This window comes from Cervus canadensis, chromosome 18, assembly GCF_019320065.1.
Source record: "Cervus canadensis isolate Bull #8, Minnesota chromosome 18, ASM1932006v1, whole genome shotgun sequence".
NCBI classification, from domain to species: domain Eukaryota; kingdom Metazoa; phylum Chordata; class Mammalia; order Artiodactyla; family Cervidae; genus Cervus; species Cervus canadensis.
The window spans coordinates 37,048,529-37,075,528 of NC_057403.1; the positions used below are offsets into that span (position 1 = coordinate 37,048,529).

General features: G+C 53.6%; 2 protein-coding genes across 2 annotated transcripts; one reads left to right on the top strand and one right to left on the bottom strand.

The window, feature by feature from the left end:
- CTRL (chymotrypsin like) lies at positions 1 to 3,158 on the top strand. The gene is given in 8 exon segments (XM_043437166.1): positions 1 to 52; positions 686 to 789; positions 880 to 965; positions 1,079 to 1,146; positions 1,275 to 1,463; positions 1,549 to 1,673; positions 1,761 to 1,895; positions 3,051 to 3,158. Coding segments are annotated over 8 exon segments (867 nt in total).
- On the bottom strand, positions 2,165 to 26,887 carry PSKH1 (protein serine kinase H1). The gene is made up of 3 exons (XM_043437214.1): positions 26,768 to 26,887; positions 16,349 to 17,375; positions 2,165 to 4,448 (listed from the first exon to the last, which is right to left on the bottom strand). The coding sequence occupies exons 2-3, from the start codon at positions 17,303 to 17,305 to the stop codon at positions 4,131 to 4,133; spliced, it is 1,275 nt and encodes a 424-aa protein (XP_043293149.1). The 5' UTR covers positions 17,306 to 17,375; positions 26,768 to 26,887; the 3' UTR covers positions 2,165 to 4,130.
- Between the last annotated feature and the right edge of the window lie 113 nt (positions 26,888 to 27,000).

A 27,000-nucleotide genomic window follows, 5' to 3' on the forward strand; every position in this document is an offset into this window, starting at 1 on the left:
ATGTTGCTGCTCAGACTGACCCTTAGCCTGGTCCTCCTTGGCTCCTCCTGGGGTGAGTGGGTCTGGCCCAGCCCTGACTGAACAGCCTTAGGGCAACCCAATACCAGCCCAGGCTTCCTGCTCAGGGACTCAGAGAAGGGGCTGGGGTGGCTAGAAGGCAAGCAGGTAGACAGAGTGGGCAAAGGAAAAATGATGTGGCAGGGCTGGGAGAAAGCAAGAGGTGGTGGGCAGGGGCCAGTCTCCCAAGTGGGACCAGAGCTTGGGCCGGGTCCAGGAGCAGGGGAGGGTTTAGGAAGCTTTAAAGCAAAAGGTGGATGTGTAGTTTAAGAAGAGCCATCTGGCTGTATGTGGGGTCCAGACTGCTGAGGTCTGGAGTCAATGGAGAGGTTAGGAAGGAAGGGGACTACATACACCTGGGTCAGGGAGAATGGCCTGGGATGGGGGGTGGAGTAGAGCTGGTGTGAGTAGGATGGAGGCAGATGTGGGAGAATGGACAGGACTTTGGGGCTGGTTGGATAGGGCAGCTGAGATTGCTGTAGAGGCCCAGAGGTGCTCACGAGAGAAGGAGCAGTGCGCTAAGAGCCCTCTTGATCTGGACCCCTTTGGAGACACAGCCTGGGGGCACCCAGGAGGAGAGAAATGGGCTGGGATGCAGGAAGCAGGTCCTTTCCAGTCAAATGGCCAGGCTGCGGCGTTCCTGCCATTAAACCAGCACTGCACTTCAGCCAGAGGACGGTCAATGGGAAGAATGCAGTGCCGGGCTCCTGGCCCTGGGAGGTGTCCCGGCAGGTGCAGGACCCTGGCGGTGGGGCAGGATCTCAGGTGTTTCATGCCTGGGTGTAGCCTGGGCCCACCCCCACTGCTAACCCCTGACCCCAGGACAGCAAAGGCTTCTGCTTCTGCAGTGGGTCCCTCATTGGCCAGTCCTGGGTGGTCACGGCTGCCCACTGCAATGCCGTGGGTGTGTTTCCCCTCTCCCTGCCCCGCCCCTGCCCCACCTCCCCACCGCCTTGCTCTGGAGGCCCCTCTCTCGTCACTCTGCCCTCCCTCTGGCTGCCCAACCCCACTCTCACTGCAGCCCTGGCTGCCACTTTGTCATCCTGGGTGAGTACGACCGAGCATCCGGGGCTCCGCCTTTGCAAGTCTGTCCATCTCGTGGTGAGTGCCTGGGCTGCAGATGGGAAAGGAAGGGTAGGCAGTGTAGGTGTGTAGGCTGTGGGGGTGAGGAACTTATAGGATGCCTGGCCTAACCCCTGGCACCCATCACCCTGGAGACCTGTGCCCACGCCCATCCTACATGGCCCCTTCCTGGAATCCCACCACCATGAACAATGATCTCACATTACTGACACTCGCCTCCCCAGCCCAGTACACAATGTGCATCTCACCAGTTTGCCTGGCTTCCTCAAATGAGGCACTGCCTGAAGGCCTCACATGGCCGGCTGGGTGCCTCAGTGGTGTAGGTAGGAACTTGGGTCAAAAATCTGGGTGGAAGGCAAGGGTAGGGGTAAGCCATCTGGGGCCTAACCACCCCTGCCCGGCCCACAGGCAGTGTGACTCGGGCACACCTGCGGTGGCTGGTTCTGCCCCTGGTCACCGTGAGATGGTGCCAGCAGTACTGGGGCTCATGCATCACCAGCTCCATGATCTGTGCAGGGGCCTCCTTGTGCCAGGTGAGCGCTGGGCCCCTGTCCTGTTCTCTGCACTTCCCTGTGGTACCCCCACTCCCCATGCAGACTTCTCCCCTCTCCTTCGACCAGGGTGATTCTGGAGGCCTGCTTGTCTGCCAGAAGGGGAACACATGGGTGCTCACTGACACTATCTCCTGGAGCACCAGTGACTGCAGTGTGCCCACGCCTGCCACGTGCACTCAGGTCAGCAGGTTCAGTGCCTGAGTCAATCAGGTCAGAGCCTACAACTGAACCCACCACAGGCTCCGCTGGGGTCCAATAAATACCCCCTGTCCTGCTATCTATTCTGTCTTCCTGGTTCAGGGAAAAGGAGAGGCTTTTGGAGGTCCCACTCCCCAAGTGAACTCTGTCCTCTGGCCCAACACGTGCTGAGGAGTCAAGAACCTCCTAGACTAGCTATGTCCGGGCTGAGCTCCCCCTACCACCCTGCCACCTCCTGGGCAACCCCTTGGTCCACAGCAAGAAGGCCGTGCTATCAATGAAGGGGCAGCTTTCCCTGGGGAAGGCAGCCTGTTTATTGAGTACAGAGGATACCTTTACAGACTGAGTACACAAAATAAATAACTACACATTCTCCATCCACAGTCCATGGCATCACAAAGGCCCAAGTCTCTAAACTCCCTCTGTCCTACCCTCAGGACCAGGTGCATCCTGGACAAAATAGGAAATAAATCCCCAGAGGCACCTGGGGAAGTGGGGGGATTTCTGAGGCCATGGGACTTGGGCTTGCCACCGCCTTGTGCAAGGAGCACTGGAGACAGACGAACGGGTGTACAAGGCACAGGTGACATGGCCAAGAGTGGTCTCTTTGGGCGTGGTTCCCACTGAAGGTGGCACATGCAAAAAGTTGAGGTGTGGGTCCCACTGAAGGTGGCACATGCAAAAAGTTGAGGAACTGAGAGCCAAACCCTCCCTGCTTGGCAGGGGACCCGCAGTCCAGCTAAAGCTAAAGTTGGGCCCTGGCTCCTCCCCACCTGCAGAGAGCAGCTGTGGAGGGAGGGGGCTTGGACTCCGGGCCCCCTGGTCTGTGGTGGAGGGGAGGCACAAGACTGATGGGGGATGGTCTTGCTCAGACCTCTGGGAAAGCAGCCATCCAATTTCACCCACCTCTCATGGGGCTCCCTCCGGACGGAGATACAGTGGGGCCCAGAATGGAAGGGTAATGCTGTGAAAAGAAGCGGGGACAGGGTGAACCAAGCAAGGCCACCATGAGGAGGGCAGTGCCCCCAGGCACTCAGGGTTCAGAGGCAGGTCACACAGTACGGCTAAGTTCCAGGGGGAGCTGCAACAGAAGCTCAGCAGAAGGGGAGACAGTTGAGCAGCCCCAGGACCCTCCTTCCTTCCCACTTCCTCTTGAAGGATAAAAGGAGGGCACAGTGGGCATTCCTAGGCGGTCCACACTTGTGCCTGACACTAGATGGCGCCTTCGTGCAGCTGCAGAGGAGGGAAGAGCAGCGCCTGAAGTGAGGCAGCAACCCGCAGCACCAAGGCTGGAACCAGGGCTGATGCTGGAACCCGGATGGGGCTCTCCCTCAGAAGCCCCCGTCCTTTGCTTTGACCCAGGTGCCCCCATCCCCCAGGTAGCAGCAGTGGGGCTCCTTTTAACTCCCCACAGTTGGGAAGGAGGCACCTGGGGAATAGAAAGAACGGGCATCCAAGGGAGAGAGTGAGGTGATAGTAGGCTCTGCAAAGAAGGCACTGAGGGTGGTGGGCTGGTGGCAGGAACCCTCAAGGTCAGAGGCTGGAGCCTAGAGCAAGCCTGCTACCAACACACCCACACAGTCCAGAGGGCCAAGGACCACTCCATGGTCTTCCCACGAGAGATCCTGGCAAGTTCTGGGGCCAGGAGGGGTCCCTGGGGACACCGGGAAGGAAGACAGATTTGGACTGGGAGGTGGAAGACTGTTTAGACTTATCCAGGGGCTGAAAGTCCAGCCAAGGCACAAGTTATGGGCCTACCTGGGCCTCTCACTAGAGCATAATCATGAGGGTCAGGATGCCATGAAACATGGGGGCGGGGGGTCAGGGAGAAGGCTTGGTAGGGGAAAAGGGAGTTCCAGAAGTTACTGTCCCAAAGAGTCCTGAGACCACAGGACACCCTCTACCTGGCAATGCATGCCCCTTTGGTCTGGGGGAGAGCCAAGAAAGAGGTGAGACTGAAGGCCAGGTCCCGCCCTTCCCCCAATATATACCAGAGCACTTGTCCACCAAGAGGAGCATCTGTGCCAAATCAGATTCAGGGTTCATAGGGCCCAGGACTCCCTCCGCTCTGTCGCACCAGGTTCAGGCCCAGGGTGAAGATGGGGGCTGCTGAAGGCACAGAGAAGGGGCTGGGGCCATTCACCTACCCTGGACCATGCAGGTCTATCTCTAGAGAGGGCGCTGGGCCCAGCAGTGCGTGGCCAGGCTGGCCCACCGTGTCTGCATCCCGCTGGCGGCTCAGCCGTTGTACTGCTGCTGGTAGCGCAGGTTGAGCTCCCGCAGCTCTCGCTCCCGCACTCGGCGGGACTTGTTGGAGCGTGTCGAGCGGCTGGACCGCGTGGACTGGGCAGATTTAGTGCTCTGGCAGCGTGAGGAGGCGCGTTTGAGGAGGTTCTGGGAGATGGAGCGGTGCAGATTCTTCATAGACGAAGAGGCTGCCATGCTCACCACCCACGGATGCCTCAGGGCCTGCAGTGCAGTCATACGGGCGCCAGGGTCCACCGTCAGCAGGCGGTCAATGAAGTCCTTGGCCAGGTTGGACACACTGGGCCAGGGCTAGAGGCCAAGGACAAGCATTAGAGCGAGCACACTAAACACTGCCCTCCCCAGGACGAAGATGTCACCCACACAGCACTCAAGACCTGTCCAGCAGCCCTGGGCCCGCCCCCCAGAGAGAGGCACCGCCCCGCTCCTCCCGTGTAGGTCATTCTGAGCCTCCCCTTCCCACCCAGTGCTGAGCAGAGGCTACTCTCCAGGTGACATGGAGTGTGACAGGAGAAGGACCCACCCCTCCCCAAGAAACAAACTTCTAAGGTGCCCTGGACTCAAAGCCTGGTTCAAGGAGGTGGCCCCAGTCAAGACCACCCATCCTACCCTAGGACACTACAACTCAGGGGGATCTAATGAGAATGACCAAATCTTCCACCACATCTTAAGCTGCACTTTAGCTCCCATCCCGGGACACCCCATTCCAGGCCACTTCCTAGTCCTTACAGAGAGGGCCTGTCCTCTCTCCAACTGAAAGAGTGGCCAAAATGACCACTGCATTCTCTGCATCAGCCTCAGCCTCTCAGCCAAGGAGAGAAGAGGAAAACATTCAAGGCAACTAGATTTCTTCACTTGCTGGGAGGGCAGAGGGATGGTGGGAGCCCAGCAGGGACCAGGACCCTTCTCAGGCGCACTTCTCATGTCTGCATGACTTCCCTAAGTCACACTGCACTCCTGGCAGTGTCCTGTGCCAGCCTCATCTTAGTGTATTCTTTGCTCAGCACAAAGCCTGCTCAGCTACATGCACCCACAGCTGCCTCATCATAGCCACACACCAAGCAGTCATCTGTCTCCAGGTCTCAGCCTGCACAACCCTTCACCTGGCTAAATCCCCAGTTCTCAGGTTAAAAGACATTTGCTCATACTCCCTCTTAGCCCCCAGTGCTAAACAATTATTCCAACAACTTCAAGTTTACTGTGCTCATTAGACCATGCTCAGCTAATCACCAGTGCCTACTGCTGGTTATAGAAGAGGCACACAGCAGATAGAGGCTCAGTGAGTAAACAACCCATGCATGGCACCTGATAGGTACTCTCTCCTGCAGCTGCTTCTAGGACATGGGGCTCAGAGGCCCAGGCCCTCAAGTTACTCTGCTGAAGGAGGGCGCGAGCAGCATGGCTCTGAGTCCCTGCCTCTCTCGGGAGTACTCTGGCACGGGGTCTGACACTCTGCAAACGGTGGGTGTCTCGGACTTTTGCTGAGCCTGTTCCGGATGGCTTGGTTGGGAGGTCAGGGAGACCATCACCCTCCTTTCTGCCAGGTGAGAGGGTGGTCTGCCTGGTCTACCCCCATGGTGCCCTTCACCTTAAGGAACCCCTGAACACACACACCAAGGGACTCAGGAAAGTTTGAGAGGCCACACTTGGGGCGGCTGCATGTCCACCCAGCAGACGCTCTTACACACCATCACCACCCTGCTTCTGGCTTCTTTGAGCTCCCAACTCTTCCCCAAGCCCTTCCGCACCAATGCTGATGTACTGGTGGGGGGAAGGGGGGCAGTGGGTGGAAGGGGTAGGAGACAAAGAAAAGACCCATCTGGAGTCCTGAAGATGGGATGGGACGACTTGGGAGTTGTTATCATTACTTGCCCTTTGGAAGGCAAATCTCAAATCAACTTCTACTGAGCCAAACTGGAAGACAGTGACCGAAAGCCCAGGTTTCTAAACAGCTACCTACCAGGGTCCTCCTCATCAGTGGGTCAGCTCCCAGTGATTCCTGGGGAGCTACTGGCCTTCAGGAGGTGGGCAGTTAGGGACCCTAAGTCCTGTGCTGAGAGCAGTGAGGGAGAGCAGGGAGCAACAGCCCTCCCACACCGGCAGCCTGGTCCAGTTTCCCTGCAGGCGGGCCTGTGTAGCTTGGGGCTCCGATACTGAGGCCGACATGCAGGGGGACTGGACTGGACAGCTGCCACGCAGCTGCAGGCTCACAGTGCCAGAAAGCCCAGGGCTTGCTGCTGCCACCTGAACACAAGCAACCACTGTGAGGGGCCAGCCAAACTAGACCCCAGACCATCTGCAGCCCTGTCACTCATTTGAGAGCGAGAAAAATGAAGGCATAATGTGGCCACGGATGGACAGAGCAAACCCGGAGCTGGAACGGCTGGGCTTGTGCTGCCCTTTTATGGTCTCCAAGAAAAGGAAAAATCACTGGGGAGCGTGCTGCCACTCAGCCTGGCCTGCTGGTGGGACAGCTCCAAGACAGGGCAGCAGCACAGGCTAGCCAAACAGGGCTGGGGCGTGGACTCTGCCCCTGGCCCTTGTCCAGTCTATCCAGAAGAGACTCCTCTAGCCAGAAGACCCATCCTCCTCAAATGACAGAACAAACAAGTCAGGAGCCTGAACACGGATGGATGGGAGGCACCCCCCACTTCATATCCATACCCCGGCACACCAAGGTCCCCTGCAGCTCCGGACCAGTCCAGGGTGGTCTCAGAGGCGCCTCTCCCCAGACCCATACTGGGGGCTTAAGCATCTTTGTCTCCAAAGTGACACAGCTCACACCAGGCATCACCTCCTGCTGCTTGTTGCCGTTAGAACCAAAGTGAGCCCAATTGATTGGCCCTTCCTCCTCCCCGCAGGCGCTCGCCTCTCCAATTACTGTGTATGGACAGCACTGTGAGGAATGCCAATGAGCTCATTAGTCTGAGGGCCAGCACACCCTTGCTGGCAGCACCCCCCCCCCCGCCCCTGTCCCCAATCTAAAGAGCTGTGAGCAGCTGAGCAGGTGGGTCCCTTAAGGCAATGTGACTCGAGCCATCCCGTCCTGAGAGCCATATTGTGCAGTGGGCACCCAGCCTAACCCTCACACACTGAGGGACGTTGCAGTGGGAAGCCAAACAGGCCCAATACAGAAAGGTGGTCCCCAAGCCAGCCCTCTGACAGCGGAGCAGGGGCTTATGCTGACCTCCAGAAGAGTGACCCCTTGAAGTCCCGCTGAGGTCTCCAACAGGGCTCACAAAGGAAAAGCAAGGCTTTCCACACCCACACCTGGCCATGCTTCTAGCCAAGTCAAACTCAGCACCTCCTAAGAAAGTGATCAACACCTGCAGACCAACCCACTTGCCTCCCCAACATGCTCAGGCCTCTGCAGCCACAGCAGCATATTTGGCAGCATCTGACTGACGGGCCAGGTAGCATTCTGTTCCTCATATGCAGCCAAGTGAGGAAAAAGAAAAGGAACATGAGATGGGACTTCTTGGCAGTCCAGCAGAAAGGGGCACGGGTCTGATCCCTGGTCTGGGAACTAAGATCCTGTATAGCCACATGGTGCAGTCAAAACGAGAAACAGAAAAAACGCAAACTGTCATGCCCTCCAGTTTCCACAGCTCTAACTGCCGGCTGTGGGTAAAGGATGGAACTCTTGCCTCAGTATACTTGGGGCCAGATCAAGGACACATACGGGCCTCAGGTGGGTGGCAGAAGGGACAGGCCCCAGGTACCACTGGCCAGTCTCCCAGAGGCTTCCACCGGTTTCTGGGCTGGCAGAGGCATGGAAGGGAACATCACAGTGTCAGCCTGCCTTGGCCCCAGTCACTCCAGTCTCCCTCTGCTGTGGGACCAGAGGACAGCTGCAGTCCTCCGGGTGACAGCCCCCACACTTCTGTCCAGACTCTCATGAGCTGTGTGGGAGAGGGGCCCGGCCCCGAGGACGACAAGGAGAGGTTGTAGGAAGAAGGGCATCACCTCCACCCTGTTTCTTTTTTTTTTTTCTTCCCATCCCGATCCCCCCTCCCACCTCCCTCTCCACCTGATTCCTCTGGGTCTTCCCAGTGCACCAGGCCGGAGCACTTGTCTCATGCATCCCACACTGTGATCCAAAAGCCTTTGATTCCCACCCTGTTTCTGAGCAGCCAACCAGCCACCCTTCTCCTTACACTCCAACCCCCAGAGTCCCTGCAATTCAGATACCTACTCCCGATACTGTAACAGCACAGAAACCAACAGGGTGGAGAGAGGGCCTCACGCATGAGCACTCCCTTACCAACTTCGCCCCTCTTCATGGCCCTGCTTCTGCAGAACCGCTCCCTCCTGGTGACACTCAAGAGCAGAATCTGACGCTCCCTTTGGAGGGGGCACCAGACCAGAGAGGGCTTCCGCTCTGGCTCGGAGGGTACACTTCCTCCGCCCTAGCCTCACTCACTTGCTCCAGCCTACCATCACAAGGGCCTGGCGAGGATGTTACCTGAACTACAACCAAGTAGCTAAGTCCAAGGGCTAAAGCACGAGAATAAGGATGAAACAGTTCTCTTGGCCGCAGAGGAAAGAGGAAGATGCTTCCTTTCAGCAGCAGGCCCAGCTCACGGGGCTCGCCCAAGATTCCCTCTGGAAAGTGGGTCTGACCGCTCTCAAGCAAGGGGAGAAAGGGGTCCAGTGTCTCTTTGGGATGGCATCTGGGTGACAGACTGAAGTGATGGGCTGGAATGCCCACGACCTGCATCCTAGGTCCACCTACAGCCTCCTCACTTTTAAAATGGAGGAACTGAATGAGTTCTAAGTGTTTTGAAGCCTGGGTTCTAAGAAGATGGCTCCCCATCTTTTTCCCCACTTGGCTGCATGTGAGGAACAGAAGCAGAGCCTCTGACACTTAAGCTGTGCTGGTGTCCTGACCTCCACGCGCTCTTTTCCAGCCCATGACGACTCTGGGGAAGGTTCCCTGGCAGAGGAGGAAGGCCCAGAAAGAGCTGCTGGGGGAAGAAGGGAGGAGAGAAGCCTGGGTTTTGCTGCCATGACTCAATTCTTCCCTCAGCTTTGTCTCAAGACGTGTTTTCAGATCCAGCACTACCAGCCTCAGAGGCCCCTTCCTGGAGTGACGTGAGCCTGAATGAGAGCAAAGGGCACAGGGGAAATCCTGGGAAGTGGAGCTTCAGGCTTTCTCAGGAGAGCAGAACTATTAGTGTGACAAGAACAGCACACTCTGATGTGGACCATGAGGAAAGGCGTTGTGAAAAAATCGGCATAATTAGACACTGTGTGGTGATAGAGCCCGCACCTCCTCCTCTGGGCAAGACACTCACATCCTGGTGTCTGAACGTCCAGGCCAGAGAGAACCCACCACGCTGGGGTGGGATGTGGGTAGGGGGACCTGAGCAGCAGAGAAAGATGTTGAGGGAAGGAGTCTGACAGGAGAAAAAGAAGGAAGATAATAGAGAGTTTTAAAAGAGGCAGAGAATCTCAAAGATAAAAATAAAATGAGAAAAGGCGTGACAACTTAAAGGTTACTAAAGCTGTGTTCTAAACTCAAGATGAGTAACGAGATGAAATCCTGCACCCCCACGTGTCCCTGCCCAGAATCCACAGTGTGAGGACAGGGACAGGGGGGCGATAGGGCGCAAGACAAGAGTGAGGAAGGGTGCTGCATGCTGGCCTTGGAATCGAGGATGTTGACAACCTGTGTCAGTGACCAAGTGATGTCTGCTTTTACCATTGTCCTGGAACAGCCCCTAAAAGGTTCTGGATTTTAGAGCCAGCTGCATAATGGTCTCCTCTATCTCCACACATGAGTTCTGCTAAAGTGAAGTGATTTCCAAGGCCCACCCTGGCATTTGTTTTTTGTAAAACTTCCTACCATTCTAACAATTTCTGAGGGAGTTTGAATCCTGGTGGCTGTTAGCATGTCATCCATACTGTGGCCTCTGTCCCCAGAGGTCTGTGTCTCTGGAACCCTGAGTACAAATGCTTCGGCTGAGGGCAGGTACTTGGTCTACGTGTGCAGGCAGGAGAAGTGAAGAGATGAGGTGACTCAGGGTCCCACTGGAGCGAAGCTCAGGTCTGGGCATCATCCTCACACTGGGAGGCAGAAACCTCTGAGGAAGGAGAGCTTGGAGAGGTATGGCCATGCGGGGTGGTTGGATCAGGTCATCATTAACCACCTCGGTGGGGGTGGCTGGGGGATGAGTGTGGGAGGTCACAGCAGATTTAAAGAGGTCAGAATGTGGGCGCAACCACCCCAGCAGCTCCCAGAGAAACTCAAGGGCCTAGAAACAACAGGGCCTGTGAAACAGCAGAGCTCTGCAGGCGGAGACAGACAATGGGAAGAGCAGAGAGGGAGGGGACAGATGCGGCACCAGAAGCCACTCCAAACACAACCCACGATACACCCCTTTGTTGAAGAGACCTTGGCAGGGGGTGGGAAACAGCAGTGATGAAAGGACCTTGGGGTAACAAGGTGCCGTAGGTGGGCAGAGTAAAGTATTTTGGCTAAACTGGCTCAGTGCAACAATGTGGGGAGACAGGCATTTGCTTCTGCCAGCACAGGAGGTGAGTGTGTAACCAAGGCAACAGCAGCGAGAAGACGGCGGGGCTCCACGGAGCCGGTGGTGGCCCAGGGACACACATGAGCCCCTATCCACATGGACAGCGGCAACATGAGGCAATTAAAAGCGTCTAGTAGAATCCAAGCACAAGCCTGGAAATCCGCCACCTGCCTCCTTGCATCCTGCTCTCCTGCCTGGAACGTCCAATCTCCAGCCCTCGCATGGCCCCTGGCCGCCCTCTCCACAGCTCCCGGGCAAGGCCCTACCCCGCTCCCTCGGAAGCTCCCTGTTGGAGCATGTGAAGCAGGCTGCACGAGCAGCCCCACAGGCTCTGGCCCCCTCCGCCTGGAGAGCACCAGGACACACCACACGCTCCACACCTCATTTTATCTTCGGCATCCCAGGGGAGAACGGCACGTGTCTCAGTTACTGTGAGGTGCGGTGGCGAGCTGGGATGGGCTCGTAAACGTCCACTCTGCTCTGGGCACTCACCCTACTGCAGGGCTCTGCAGGGTAAGACAACCACAGGGCGCAACTCGCTGGCCCTGAGCAGGTGTCCCTTGGCCCAAAGGGATGGATGGTCAGCCTGCAGCCCAGAGACACCCCCCTGGAGAGCCAGCCCCTCACCAGCACAATGCTCTGGGGAGCGGCACCTGGGCTTCCTCTCCCACCGGGGTTCAGGCCCCTGCCTGGCAGCACTCACTCTCCTAAGCAAGGCTCTGGGAGGAGCTTTGCCCAAGCCCCCCTGTTCCTGGAGCCATCACCTGGGCCCGCCCACAGCTCACAGACTGCCCAAGCAGAGGAGGGTGACAATTAAAAGCTGCTAAATGTGGCAGACAGCAAAGCTGCTGATGGCCTCACTCTGTCATCCGTCCCACAAGAACCTCTTCATCCATCCTGCCTCTAGGAATAGAACTCTTGACAAAAGTAATGACATTAGGCCCACAATGTCACATTTCATGTCAAGTGAATCACAGCATCTCCAAGTCGGTGGGACCATAACAGCCCTCTAGTATGGTCTACAGGCGGTGATTCACCTTCTGTGTCACTCCTTTAGCAGCAGCTGCACCAGATCTCCTGGGGCCTCCTGTGAGAGGAAGCTCCTTCAAGGTGACTGTGTCTCCAACCTGCTCTCAGACTCACACAGGCCTTCCTCGTATCTGGCCAACATGTCTCCCTATCATTTCCAACACGACCCCAGGTTGGCCCTCTCCACTCCAGTACCTCCAGTCACTGGATAAAAATTCAGATTTCTCCTCTCTAAATCACCTGCCACAGCCTTCTCCTTCCCAGAACTCTGTTCTCCCAAGATCCCTGCATTTGCTTCTAGGCAGGTTTGGCCAACAACCCCCTAACTGCATCTCCAAGAGGTGCCTCACTTCTTCCTGGGGTCCAGCCCCAGAAGAGAACACTCCAGGTAGCAGGAGTGACCTTGTCTGCCTGACAGTTCCGTTTGGGTCCTTGCCCAGGGCATCACTGACAACCACTGGTGCTGCCCTCAAGAGAAGCTGGGGAAAGCACCGTGAGCAGATGTGCTGATACACATGCTGTCCTCAGAAACTTACAGGCCAGGGAGGGAAGAGATGTCCACAGATGATGGCCTGAAAGAGGGAGGAAATGAAGACTCCAGCAACATGCTGACGCACGTGTACTGGGGAAAGCAGACTATGGGTCTGGGAAGGCCAAGAACTCTGAAGCCAAGAGGGCCTACATTCAAATCCCGTCTTGGCACCCTCTGTGAGGCTCTGGACAAGCTACTTCCTCACTAGCCTCAGTTTACTAATCTGTAAAACAAGGGGATTATACCTACTGGCAAGATTATTGTAGAGATTAGACATGCTGGGTGTAGCGCCCTCAGCCCTGTGCCTGGTACTCAGCAGGCTACACGATGGCAAGGGTTGGCACTATTCTTTTTTTTTTTTTTTCACTATTCTTAATGGAAGCAATCTTTGAACTGAATAACTGAGAGCTGGTCAAACTTCTTAGGTTGACACTAGGAACAGAGGGAAAGTCCTGAGCAAAAGCCTAGTGTGAGGAGTGAAAGGAGCAAACATCTCAGACCTGGATGGAGGGGAGTATGGGACCATGGCTGGGGGCTGGAGCATCCAGAGTGTCAGCATCGTGGGGCAGGTATGAAGGAGGCCCCACTTGTGTGCCTCCTTCCACTGCTGGGCCCCAGGCAGGGCTTTCAAAGCAGGGCTAGACACACCTTCCGGGTAAGAAGGCAGCTGGAGGTCCCTTCTAGATCTGCCTTGTAAGATGATGCTCCTCCTGCAGCTCTGCGGTAGGGTTCTGCCCCACAACTCCCCTTCCCTAACTACGGCTCACGTGTACCATGTGGGGCCCACTCTCTGGAATCGCTGATCTGCCCCAAACACCCCCAGGGCACCAGGATTCCTCATTCCAAATGGGGATTATTCCACCAGCCTCGTGGGTCTTCCTCTTCAAGTCTCCCATAGCACTTCCCGATGCACTTCCCTGCTATGGAACACCCAGACGCCACCCTCCCACCTAATGCTTGGAATCTCCAAAGAATCCCTGGCACCACAGAGCTCCCGGCAACACACATAGGCCCGGCCCGGCCCTGTCTACCTCTGCTCTACTGCTCCCAATCATCTCCAGTTTATTCTGGGCAGAGTCAGCAACATCCCCTTCTCTGAGCTTCCACCTTCTCAAAGCCCGCCTGCTGAAGGATGTCCTCTATGCCGGCCCACAGAAACCACTGAGTCTGCCCGAGGGCTCAGGGCCAGAAACCACCAGAAATGAGCACAGCAGAGAGGGCCTGGCACGTGAGAAACCACCACAGGGGGCAGGGTGCCGCTCAGAAAGGCACCGAGTGCCACGGGACTTCCTGTCCGGAGAGACGCACACCTCTGAACTTGCTGAGCTCAAAGTGGGCAGGCCTTTACCTGCACAGGAAGCTGGATGGAAACCCCCCTGTAAGAATGTCTTTCTTTCTGACTCAGAAACACATTCTTATTCAGCATGCCTTCATAAGGGTGAATGACCATCACACAGTAGAAGATAGGTGGCTAGTGAGGATGGAGGCAGAGCCCAGTGCTAAGAAGGGGGACCAGTCCTACCACCTGACCGGAGCCCCGTGGCCCATGTTCCAGACTGCCAGGCCTCTGCTGGAATGTGCCTGCCAACAAGGGTCCACTCTGTGCTCACTCCCTATTCCTCGTCCTTTCTCCCAGGCACTCTCAGGTTTCCTGGGGATGGGGAACAGGCCTTCCTGTCTATGTCTTCCCCGGTGCACTGATGGGCAGGCATGGACATTCTTGTCCATGGGGACAAGGACAGAAAGATGCCTGGTCTCCAGCTCAAAGCCTGATCTAATGATAAGGCCTGCTTCCCTAGCGAACATCCCGGAAAAACTCCTCCCAGCCCAGAGCTCTCTGCACTGGTGGTGGAACCTGCTCCTGGGGTTAGCCAATCTCCTGGGAATAGACAGGGGCCACCAGGGCTGCCCAGGGATTTGCCTCTGGAACTGGGAACTGTTTTCAGCTACAGATGAAGGGTAGTGGGGGCTAATGACTGGGTAGTGCCCCCCTCACACTGGGAGCCCAACTCAAGCCACGTGACTGCAGTGGAGCAGGAAGCAGAGACTTGAGACCCAGTCTGTGCCCACAATCCCCACCCCATTCATTTGTCATTCTTTCACCCTCAGGCAATCAATAGCCAGTTAGCAAGACTCTGCAAGCTCCCATTAGATAAACTGCCTGATCAACAATTGCCAGAATCAGGAACTCTTGGGCAAACCTACAGACTTTTGCAAAGTCTCTTCTCTGTCGGCAACTTCTGGGAAACCTCCCTCCCTCCGTAGCTTTGCTACACCACACGGAGCTCCAAGGGCAAGCCAGGCAGGGTCCTGGCACAACACTGCCCTGTGAGGTGGACTCTGGGTCTTCTGACCTGTGATGAAACCCTGCCCAGAGGGTGACCAGGGCGGTGCCTGCTGTGACCACCCCATCACAGCTGGGGCTTCCCAGCCAGGGGGTGTTTGCTCTATTGAATCCACTTGCAACAAGAACGAAAATGTGAAAAACTTTAGGGAAGAGCTAGAAAATGTCACCGTTTCTCCTTCATCTGTAGTCAGCAGAGTTGAAGAAGACAGCTTCCCTCTCTTCCTCACATCACCCTGAAGTATGACCTGGGGACCCCCCCCACCACCCAGGGAAGGCCAGCCCCCAGGCCCACAGGAAGGAAGTCCTTGACTGACCACGACCATGGCCTGAAGCTGCCAGGGAAGATGATGGCATAGGATCTCAAGCGCTAGGGCACTTTGCCTTCATGAGGCTTCAGGGCGACTCCTGTAGGAAATGCTGCTCTGGGCCAACCGGTTGAGGCTAGGGAGGAACATTCATGGAAGGAAAGCTGGGCTGCAGAAAGGGGCTGGTCCTCTGCAGCCTCTGCTCCTCTGCTCTCTCTGGACTGTCCAGGAGGCAAGAACAGCAGTGCAGGCCTGGGAGGAACACCGTGGGGGGCACTCTGCAGGGCCCCTCCCTGCCTTGGCAGAATCCTACCATCAGCAAAGCTTACCTCACCTCCCACATAAAGCCACCCCACGTCCTTCTCTTCACAGCCTCCCCAAGCGCACCATTCTGTCCAGCTTGCCGTGCCCCATGTTTCCTGGGGCGAGCCTTGTCTCCGACCCGGTCAGCACCCTGCCTGAGGACCGACTCGCTCTCACTCTCTCGCACTCCCTCCGGCTTCCAGCAGTGCTGAAACCTAACAGACCCTGTCAGGCACTAGGGTTATCAGTGGATCCAAAGACACAAAACAGAAGGCCGCCCGGCTGACTCAGGCCAGGAGGTAAGCATCTGCTGGGTTAAGCACGAGGTACTGCTTAAATTATACTTCAACATTTTAAGATCAGATTTTCTGGCTTCTCTTAAAAAAACTGGAATGTCTGGGTGCATGGAGTCCTCCCTGTTCTGTGGCAAAACCGGGCTGAGGTGAGAAGCAGCTGTTGTTAGAGAAGGCATGGTCACTGGCTCGCCCAAGGCCGCTGGAGCAGATGTGGGGGACACCCTGCTCTGCGGTCTCTTGGCCCACCTCTGGGCTCGCCTGCAGTGGCCGTGCTCTCAGCTGACAGCTTCCCACTGCCAGTGCCTGAATCTCTCTGCTTCCTTCGCCTGAGGACTTTCTCCACCACTAGTTGACATGCAGAACAGCCTGGAAGTGCCAGGGATTTAAAGCCTCAGCGAAGAAATGCTCAACTCATACAATGGTCAGCAGATGAAAACCCACCCTCTTTCCTGCCCCTCAGCAGGACGATTCTGAGCACGTTCTGCATGATTATTTGCAGGGCCCCCAGTGAAGCTGAGTTCCCTGGCCCACAGCAGCCGTCCACTTCTCCTTGTACCTCTAACTGTTTCTCTCTTTCTGCCTCACGATCCCCACCTGTCACTTGTGCTTACTGAAATCACATCCCAATTAAACTATCTGCTCCCAAGTCCTTGTCTCAGGGCTCACTTTTTGGAGAATCCAAACTAACATACCCTATTAGTCTCACTTCATTATTTTTACATCATCTGCCTGGCCCGGCGAACATGGTCCCAAGAGCACGTCCACCCTGATCAAGGGCTGCCTGATAGGAACCCCCACCCACCCAGGGCCCTCCCCAACATCCCTGAGATGGGGAAGACTCACCTCCCCCGAGTAACTGTACTTGCCCCGGAGGATCTGCCGGTACAGCCGGGTGCGGTTGTCATCCTCGAAGGGCATGGTGCCACTGAGCAGGATGTAGGCGATGACACCCAGTGCCCACATGTCAACAGAGTTGGTGTAGGGCTTGCGGACCAAGACCTCAGGGGCAATGTACTCAGGCGTGCCACAGGTGGTCTTCATCAGGCAGTCGTCACCCTTCTTGCGGGCACTGGCCAGGCCGAAGTCAGTGATGATGATCTTGGAATCGGTGCCAGGGTGGTAGTAGAGCAGATTCTCCGGCTTGAGGTCTCGGTGTGTGATGCCCAGCGCGTGCAGGTACCGGACGCCGTCCAGGACCATCTGTAGCACCCGAGTGGCGTCACGTTCGGTGAAAGAACCCTTGGCGATGATGCGGTCAAAGAGCTCTCCGCCAGTGGCCAGCTCCATCACCATGTACACGCGCTCCTGTGTCTCAAACACCTCCACCAGCTGGATGATGTTGGCGTGGCGCACGCGGCGCAGCACGCGCAGCTCCGACTCACACACCTCCCGCCCCTCCCGGTACTTGGTCTCGATCATCTTAATGGCGTAGGGCTGCCGGGTGGCCCGGTGCTCCACTCGTACCACTCGGCTGAAGCTGCCTCGGCCGATCAGAGCTTTGATGTCGTACTTGGCCGTCACACGGGGGTCGAACTTGGCCCTGTACTTAGCCACCCTGGCCCTGCGTGGTGGTTCCGAGGGAGGCTCTGTGTGGCCAGTGGTGGGGGCCCCAGGGCCGGGGTTTGCACCCTGACCGGCTGCTGGAAACCCACCTTTGAGAGGGCCAACGCTGTCCACCTCTGTGATGAAGTGCTTGTACACATCGCTCTTAGTGCCACTGAAGGGCTCCACCTTCTTGACCAGATCCAGCTGGACATCCTTGGGCGGCTCAGGAAGGACCTTGCTTGTCCCACAGCCCATCACGGACACGGGGGCATCCTCCCTAGCGAGGCTGGCAGGACCTGCTCTGCAGGCAGCGCCCCGTCTACACCTACACGGATGGAAGAAAGGACAACTCAGCATAGCAGGGACACTTTCAAAAGGACCCCAGCCATCCTCCTGACTCCCTCCCCCTCCATCTCGGGATAAACCTAGCCTGATGACATGATCCTAATATGGTTCCCTGGAAAGGAGGATGGCTTTGGCCCGAGTGCTCAGAGGCCAGATGCCATGGAGGACCTTGATGAAAGACTGGGTGTGACTTCCATGGTCTTGCTGGACCTCTCCCTGGGTCTGTTTTTCAAGCTGCTCTTCAACTTCAAAGAGGGGCAGGAACACGAACCAGGCTCAGCTGTCACTGCCTCCACCCTCCCCGCTGCTCTCCCTGGGCCCCTTATCACAGCTGAAGTCCTGTGTTTTTTAAAGGTTAAAATCATTCCTCTTATTACTCTGACTCATCTTTTCTGAAATGAGGGTGTGGCATGTTAGAGGCCTATTCACCAACACTTATCACCCACTAGGGCGAGGAAAGCTGCTTTTCCCCAAGACTTCCTCCCTCATGGATACTTTCCTGGCCCCTCAAGCCCTCTGTAGGGATTGATCCCCTCCCCACTACAATAAACCACCCCCCCCTGCCCTGGGTCTCCACCCTACCTCCACTCTTCCCTGGATTGCGCCCACTACTTTGCTAATGTACCATCTTAACCCAAGTAGTTGAACACCTTGTTCCTTGTGTGGCTAAAATGCCACACAAGTCCCAGCACTGGATAAAATCAATCCCAGTGAAATAGGGACCACAAGCCTTAGCACGCTGCCACCAGGGGGCCACCAAACTAGCCTGGGCTTCATTTAAGAGGCAGAGGGGAACTTGAGCTCAGAAAGGACACTAACAACTTCATCCAGAGGAGACTGAAGCTGTGGATCGGTGCACTCTGCTTCTGTGGGAAGAGGATCCAGGAGCCTTCCCCATTTGTTTCCTAGACAAAGATGTTCCAACTATTAACAACACCATGTGGCTAGAGGGGCCCTCGGAGAAGCTGAAGTGCTAAAGTACCACTTTCCAGAGGGTGCTTCTATCCAAGTTTCCCTTCTCAAAGTTTACATGAGGGCCTCATGGGTGAAAGAAAAAAGCTGCGAATGTCCTGTTCCTGAGGACAGACAGAACTGGGGATAAAATGATCAACTCAGATCAAGCATTTACTGAACATCTACTAGGGATACAAGAATGAATAAGGAATTCAATGCAGGTTATATTTTAACATACCCCAAAGTATGCTAATACTTGGGAAATACTTGGCAAAGCATGGTCAATAAACTCACAGTATAAATGAAGAGCAAAACATCAAAACTGGGAATTTCAACAAAACTTTTGTTGTAAGTTCTAGGCTTAAGAAACAACAGGGGACACATATAGAATGACACAGGGGTTAGGGGAAGCTTCGTGGAGGAGGTGACCCCCACGCTGGATTTGAAGTGAGAATGAGTCAGGTGAGGAAAAGTGGGCGTGTTGTTTCCGGCAGAGAGAATAACACACTCAAAGCCCAAAGGTCCAGAGCGGCGCCCCGAGCCTGGGAAGGGAGTGTGGCGGTGCGAAGACAGGACTGGGCACTGCAGCGTTAGAAGGCCAGTGGGAATGAGGTTGTGGAGAGCAGCACAAGTCACAGCGAGGAGCCAGGACCTTCCTGGGAGGTGACAGGAAGCTACCAAAGGGTTTACAAGGAGAGGTGATTCTGTGGTTCCAAAGAAATATAAAGCTGAAATGGGCGGGGGGGGTGGCGGTCAAGGTGGACTGAAAGGGCCAGCGAGGAGGGTGGAAGCCCAGACCGTGGGGCGGAACGGAGCGCGGTAAGCAGGAGAACTGACAGGGACTGGAGGCTGGACACAGGGGTCAAAGGAGGCAAGGACGGCACTCCAGTCCGTCACTCAGGATCCTGGGCAGAAGGTGAGAAGTGCAGCAGGAAGGATGGGCTTGGGAAGCAGTGGGAAAGGTTCACTTCCGGATGTTTTGAAGTGGGGTGCCTGGATGTAGAATCTAATGGTTGAAAACAGCTGGTCAGGGTCAGAGATTCTGTAACTGCCCAGGGGCAACACCAACACCCACCTGCAGCCCCTTTCAAAGCCTGCAAATGATTTCAGGAAAGGCAGCAGAGAGAGACCCAGGGAGGCTGTGCTGGGGTACCACGAGAGTCACAGAGCACCCACACGGAGACCCTGAGGGGGGATCTGAATCCAAGATGGTGATAACTGATGATGCAGCCAAGTCTCCCCAGGAACAAGCTCATCACGGAAACATACTCAAGACCTTGATTACCAATCAGCCCATCAGATACAAAGACCAGAGATTAAGTGCTCAGGTCTTAATCAGCGTGTCAATAAGACTCTCAGAATGACTTATCATTTTTCCTCACAGAAGAAGAAAAGCGTCCTCAACCATCACAAGGCTTTTCTCATTCCAATGCCCAGAAGATCCCATATAGGAGCTTAGGAAATCACATTTAAACAAAGGCATTTATAAACAAGGTTCTTTTTCACAGAGGCCAAAGATTAGGACTTTGGGCTTTGGGGCTTCCTTGGTGGTTCAATGGTTGGGACTCCGCACTCCCACTGAAGGGGGCTCGGGTTCAATCCCTGGTAAGGGAAGTTGTAAGGTGCGGCAAAAAAACAAAACAAAAACTGTGGACTTTGGAATTTTGCAGACTCATCTCTTTCTTCAGAGAAAAATATAAGACTGCAGTAAAGGGCTATAGCTCAGGAAAAAAAAAAAGCTCTTGGGCCAGGATTCCTGACAGAACACAGGCCCAGATCCCTAAGACCACATGGTGAGGAACACCTACCACCCTGCAGAAAGAAGACAAACTGCATGGGTGACCCCAGCACAGCTCCTCAAATGTCACTTCTTCCCAGTGGGGAGGCAGAACCCTAGAGCCACAAAATAAATAACTGCCTCCAGATATTCCCACTGGCTCTTATGGTGTAAATGTGCATACCTAGTCTGGTCCTGATGAGAAAAACTAAGGTTTACAAAAGAAAAGGCCTGACTTTTCACTTTAAATTAGGCTAAGCAGGGATCTCAAGTCAGCACTAACACAGTCAAGGATTATCCCTCTCTGACCTTCCTTCTTCCTTTCTGAGACGTCATTTCTCTCACATTTGTTCCAGTTGGAAACGTTTCAAAGATAGGCTGATGCTAGTACTCCACCTTCCCAACTCCAGACTGAGAGTAGAGAAAAGAGGGTGCCGATTCTGAGAAGGGGGATTGCTGATGATCTCTAGATCATCATAGCTGCTCCACACTCCAATCACCCTGCTAAATTCTCTCTCCACAGCGGTTAGGTGAAAATGGCAAACACAAGAGAAGAGGCTGGAAAATTCCTGCTGGGAAGCAGGGCAGAGTTTTCCTGTCCTTAGCTCTCATGTATGTGTTCCCAGCAGAGTGACCAGGGTGGCGGTGAATGAAGAAAGTCTGAGGAAGTGACCTCCCAGGAAGGTCACACTATACCAGCTCTCACAAGTCACTATTCCACCTCAAGACACCAATGTCTGTAGAGTCGGCTTCCACACTTTCAACTCTGAAAGTGAAAAGTGAAAGTCGCTCAGCTGTGTCTGACTCTTTGTGACCCCAGAAGACTGGAGTGGGTAGCCTTTCCCTTCTCCAGGGGATCTTCCCAACCCGGGGACCAAACCCAGGTCTGCACTGCAGGCGGATTCTTTACCAGTTGAGCCATAAGGGAAGCTCTGAGCTGGAGTCAAAGTACTCCTCACAGAAGGTAAGGGTGAGCAGCAGGCGTGCGCACTCAGCACTACTGTCCTCACTTACAGACGTGACAGGCCAAAAAGGCAGAAATTTACTGAAGCCACTCAAGACAGTGATGGCCAACACCGAACCAAAATCTGTTTCTCCATCCAGAGCTCCTTTTGCCAAACCATAAAGACTCCAGAAGTGCCTGGGGCCCAGCCAAGCTCAGACTCACCAAGTCAAGGCCGCAATCCCTCCTCATACCACTCAGCTGGTGAATCAAAGAACCTTTACCGTGGATCTTTTCTGAGGGGCGTGTCTTCTGAAACCTCCATTCCAGGTACGATCTGGGTCATGCTGCTCACTGCTATGTTCTAGGTGATGTTTAGATCTAGATGTAACAAGTCAAGATCACCAGACTTGTCAGCCTCTTGAGGGAAGAGGGCACTTCTCAGATTCTAGAACTCTCCGGCTCCCAACAAAGTGGTGAGCTCAGGACAGCCACTCAGTGTTTGTTAACACTGAGCAAAAGGTGGTCCGGTTCTCAGATTTCTTTTGGCTGCAGGGCAACAATCCCAGAACCTCAGAAACTTTCAAGTAGCAGGAAGAGGCCAGATTGGTGGTTAGACCAGAGCCACGGTTTCTGGGCGCCTGTATAAGTGTCCTCAACAACAGAGGAAGCCAATGCTCTTGGGTCTGTTTGGGTCTTACGGATTGTTATCTGAACTCCAAAACAGTCTGTCCATAAGCTGCCAGACCCATCTGTGGGGAGCCCAGGGGCCTCGCAGCAGGGGACAAGGATGGATCCTGAAAGTTTTCCTGGCCACAGGAGTCTGTGGATGTCTCCCAGGCCGGGGCCCATAGGCGCCCAGCCATCTTCAGTAACACCTCGTAATATTGTTCTCCATGGCAAAACTTCACAACCTCTTGCCTGCAAAGATATCTATATTCCGCTCTCGTGTTTTGAAAGGGTATCAAAATGAAATAGGCAGTTATCTCTCAGGAATCCCAGAAATAAGGAACTGCTACACAGCACTTACTCAACATTCAAAAAACTAAGATCATGGCATCCAGTCCCATCACTTCCTGACAAATAGATGGGGAAACAATGGAGACCATGACAGACTTTATTTTCTTGAGCTCTAAAATAACTGCAGATGGTGACTGCAGCCATGAAATTAAAAGACGCTTGTTCCTTGGAAGAAAAGCTACGACCAACCTAGACAGCATATTAAAAAGCAGAGACGTTACTTTACCAACAAAGGTCCATTTAGTCAAAGGTATGGTTTTTCCAGTAATCATGTATGACTGTGAGAGTTAGACTATAAAGAAAGCTGAGCGCAGAAGAATTGATGCTTTTGAACCATGGTTTTGGAGAAGACTCTTGAGAGTCCCTTGGACTGCAAGGAGATCAAACCAGTCCATCTTGAAGGAAATCAGTAGTGAACATTCATTGGAAGAACTGATGCTGAAGCTGAAACTCCAATACTTTGCCCCTCGATGTGGAGAACTGACTCACTGGAAAAGACCCTGATGCTGGGAAAGACTGAAGGCAGGTGGAGAAGGTGATGACAGAGGATGAGATGGTTGGATGGCATCACTGACTCATTGGACATGAGTCTGAGCAAGCTCTGGAAGTTGGTGATGGATGGGGAGTCCTGGCATGCTGCAGTCCGTGGGGTTTCAAAGAGTCGGATACGACTGAGTGACTGAACTGAACTGAACACAGCACTTCTAACCATCACAAGGCAAGCAAGGATAGCAGGCAAGAGTCTATCACTTTAGATAAAAAAACCCCTGATCCTCATATCCTACACAAAAATAAACTCAGAATGGCTCAGAGACTTAAATATGAGACAAAACACCATAAAACTCCTAGAAGAGAACATAGGCAAAACATTTTCTGACATAAACTGTACTAATGTTTTCTTAGATCAGTTTCCCAAGGCAACAGAAATAAAAGCAAAAATAAGCAAATCAGACCTAGTCAAACTTAAAAGCTTTTGCCCAGCAAAGGAAACCATAAAGGAAATGAAAAATGAAAAGACAACATACTGTACAAATGTATAGACTGGCAATGCATAAGAAAAAAACTGGAGGAATATACACCAAATATACAAATTATTTTTTTTAAATGACTAGTGTTTGCATCTAAAGACACAGTTCATTATTCACTCCTGTAATGCTTTAACTTTTAACACTGTTTCAAAATAAGAATAGTTACAACTTCTTGGAATACAATAACTCAGGACCCCATTGCTTAGCAAATCCAGCTACGCACCACTGCTCTACATGGTAATAGTTAATGAGCAAAGACTTCTGCTTTAGGGCTGAGATGAAAAATTTTAAAGTTTGTCATGTCCTCATTTATCCTGACCCACAACTGCATCTGAGACATCCCACCAACTGCCCATCCCATCATCAGAAATACAGCCTCTGGCAATGTACCTGGGGGTCTCCTTCCAAAATCCCAAAGTTCAACCCACAATTATTTCCTGAGCTCCTGCTGAGGGCCAAGAACTCTGCCAGGGGCTGTGACCGACAAAAAGAAGGCAGTTATGACCTCTGCTCTCAAGGAACTTACAGCACAGATGGTTCCACATCAAGAGTCCCCTGATTTATTACCCTGCTAGGCCACTTCCAGGCCAGCAAACTAGAAGGGGGCCCTTTGTGATCATTTTCCTCCAGCAAATGAAAACAGCACATTTTTCTACTTTAGCATCACATGGGATGCCATGGCAACAGAGGGCTGTACCAAGAATTAGCTCAGTGATGACCAAGCCAACACAAATTGGCTTAATACTCACTGAGTAAGATTCTTGGAAGAAAACAAAGTTCAAATAAATAAATCTCTCTCCAGCTCTCAACAAGCAGAATTGTTTCCTTTCTTTCAGCGCTGTACTTCTCAAATACTTCTCTGTGCGCTCCGGGTCAATGGAGCTATTCTCAGCTATCTAAGAGCTTAAGGGTCAATACTTTGACACAACTACAGCCAATTCGTATCTCACACTTAGGAAGCACTGAAGAAGATCAAAGCTGCCCACATAAAGTGCTCACACTTATTAAGTAAAATAAAAGCCTAAACCGAAGTCTCACTCGCTTAACTATGAACTTGTGAGTGACAGGGAACCCTAGTATGTATTAGTTCAGATTTCATAGACACTAGTATCTTCAAAGTAGTCCATTCCAAGTGAGGCACAGCTCCAGCTCAGTTTAAGAAACAAACAGGTTTCCTGAAAGCTGCACTTTCTCATTTATACAACTTAATAGGAACTGCAATTAGACCTGGACCACTTACTGAGTTAGCAAGCCCGCCCTCCAATGAGTCAGCAATCCAAATGTCTTCCAGGGGAACAGCCAACTGCAACTACCCTCAGTAGAGGCACAGTTTTGCTAAAGCTTTGCCAGATGACTAGAAATTATCTCAAGGAAATGTATAACATAAGGTAGCTTCCTACACAAGTCTCCATCTGAAGAGCAAACAGGCTTACTAAGATGAGATCCCCTTTTGACAAGGGATGAACTCTGGGAAGAATAGCCATTAGTAATAACAGTGGCTTTCATTTCCTGAGTTCCAAGTGTGTTAAGCGTCGTATATAAGGGCTTCCCTGGTGGCTCAGATGGTAAAGAATATGTCTGCAGTGCAGGAGACCAGGGTTCAATCCCTAGGTTGGGAAGATCCCCTGGAGAAGGGAATGGCAAACCACTCTCCAGTATTCTTGCCTGGGAAATACTGTGGACAGAGGAGTCTGGCAGGCTACAATCCATGGGGTCGCAAAGAGTAAGACATGACTGAGCAAGCATCTTATATGCACTCTCACTCCTCTCTCCAACCACATAAAGTAGGCGTGATAACTCCTATTATGGGATGAGCAAACTAGGACTCAAAGAACCTCAAGATATCATCAAAGTCAAGAACTGAACCTATTTTTTTCCAAAGCCCATACTTCTAACCACCAAATCATCCTGCATCCCCAAGATACAACGAGACTACAACAGTTGTGTGTGCCGCAAGGCACAGCTAGCCCTTCCCACTGGACAAAGATGCAACCGTTTCCTGGTGTGATGACAAAGATCTTCAAGCAAGGAGCATAGTAAAGTCATCTAAGGAGGTTTTTGCTTTTTGAGGTATTTTTTGGCTGTGCCGACTGAGTGTTAGCTGAGGCACACAGGATCTTCAATCTTTGTTGCAGCATGCAGGATCTTCAGTTACAGAATTTGAATTGTTAGCTGAAACATGCAAACCTAGTTGTGGCATGTGGGATCTAGTTCCCTGACCAGGGATCAAACCTGGGCCCCCTGTATTGTGAGCAAAGTCTTAGTTAGCCACTGGACCACCAGGGAAGTCCCACATGGAGAGTTTTTGTGTTTTGTTTTGTTTTTTTTTTTAAATAAAGATTCCTAAAAAAAAAAAAAAAAAAGATTCCTACCAGATTCCAGACACCCTGAATAAAAAGAGAATGAAACTCTTGAATTTGTATTTTGAAAAACCACCCCAGGAGACTTCAGACCATCAAGGCTGCCAAGGCTACACCATCTACTACATGCATAAATGTGCATGTGCAAACAGGACATACACATTGCTCTGCTCATCACAGGTTGTGGCCCCTGACATGTGCTCAGGGGCATAGCTGAATTTGTATGCATTCTTAAATCAGCAACCTATCACAGCCAAATTAGCTCCTATGCCAGCAGAGCCAGACACTGAGATGCAGACAGAAGACACAGGCCCCAGGCCAACTATCAGATGACACAACACAATAAACTCCAAAAGTAGTCACATGAAGTACAGAGGAGTCAACAGTTACATATGAAGGGAGGCATTTCCAGGGAAATTAAATCTAAGGTGGATTTTAAGGGACAGATGTAAAATCTCCATACTGCTGGAGGGAAAGAAGAGAACTGCAAAGTGAGAAAATTGCATTTCTAAAGCAAAATGGTATTAAAACACGAAGTTAAGGGCAGATTCACATACTTTCAACACCAAACTGTAAACAGGAGACAGAAGGGCCCAGGTGTTGACTCGGGGTTATGCCTCTACCAGATTATGAAAAGACCTGAACGTCTTGCTTTGAGGCTTGGCCTTTATCCTGTAGGTACCAAGAGGCCAGTTTTAGGCAATGAAAGGACTTATTCAGATTTTCAAGTGGGAATTAGCACTTCACAGCTTCAAGGAGAGGGAGTGAACATGGGGAGCAGGATTTCCCCTTATAAAAGTAGAGGGATAACTGGTTTGCAAAGCAAACCCGGCTCGACTTGGGTGTGCTCTTCCCCAGCCTGAATAAGGAAGCGACCAGCTGTCTCCCAGCCCTGGCGTTCAGTCGCAAAGGAGGAGGTGTGGAGTGGGTGCCAGACACGAGAAGGCAGCGAGGACAACCAGGTTAGTTCACCCTGACCAACGCCGACCGGTTGGCCAGCAGGCAGGTCAGCTGACCACGTCCACCTGGCCCTGAGACGCGCTACCCAGCACAGCAGCATGTTCAAAGCCAGTTAAGTGGTGGACACTGGGGACCCCAAGCAGCCACAGCCTGGCCTGCTCCGCAGTCCCGTAGGCCCCGGCGCAGCCTGCATGGGCCGAGGACTTCGGGCATGGGCCGAGGGCTCCAGGCTGGGCAGGAATGGGCCCAGTGCTCCAGAAAGCGACCGGAGCTGCAGCTCGTCAGCCCCTCCCGCCCAAGGGGCCGTCGCCCTGAGCTGGGCCGCCTCACCTCGCGCGGGCGGCGGGCTCTTCGGCGTCTGAGCGACTGTGCTGACCCTCTCCGGGCCGCGGGCATAGCCACGGCCACCACCGCTGCCGCCATCCTCAGGCGTCAGCGTCGTGGCGTCATCACAGCGCGCGCTTGACGCCAAAACAAATCCCAGCCTCCCACGGGGCGGGGCGGAGGCGGGCTCGGGAGAGCCGGCTACGCGGTTGGTTGCGCTCCGAGCCTGTCCTGCCAAT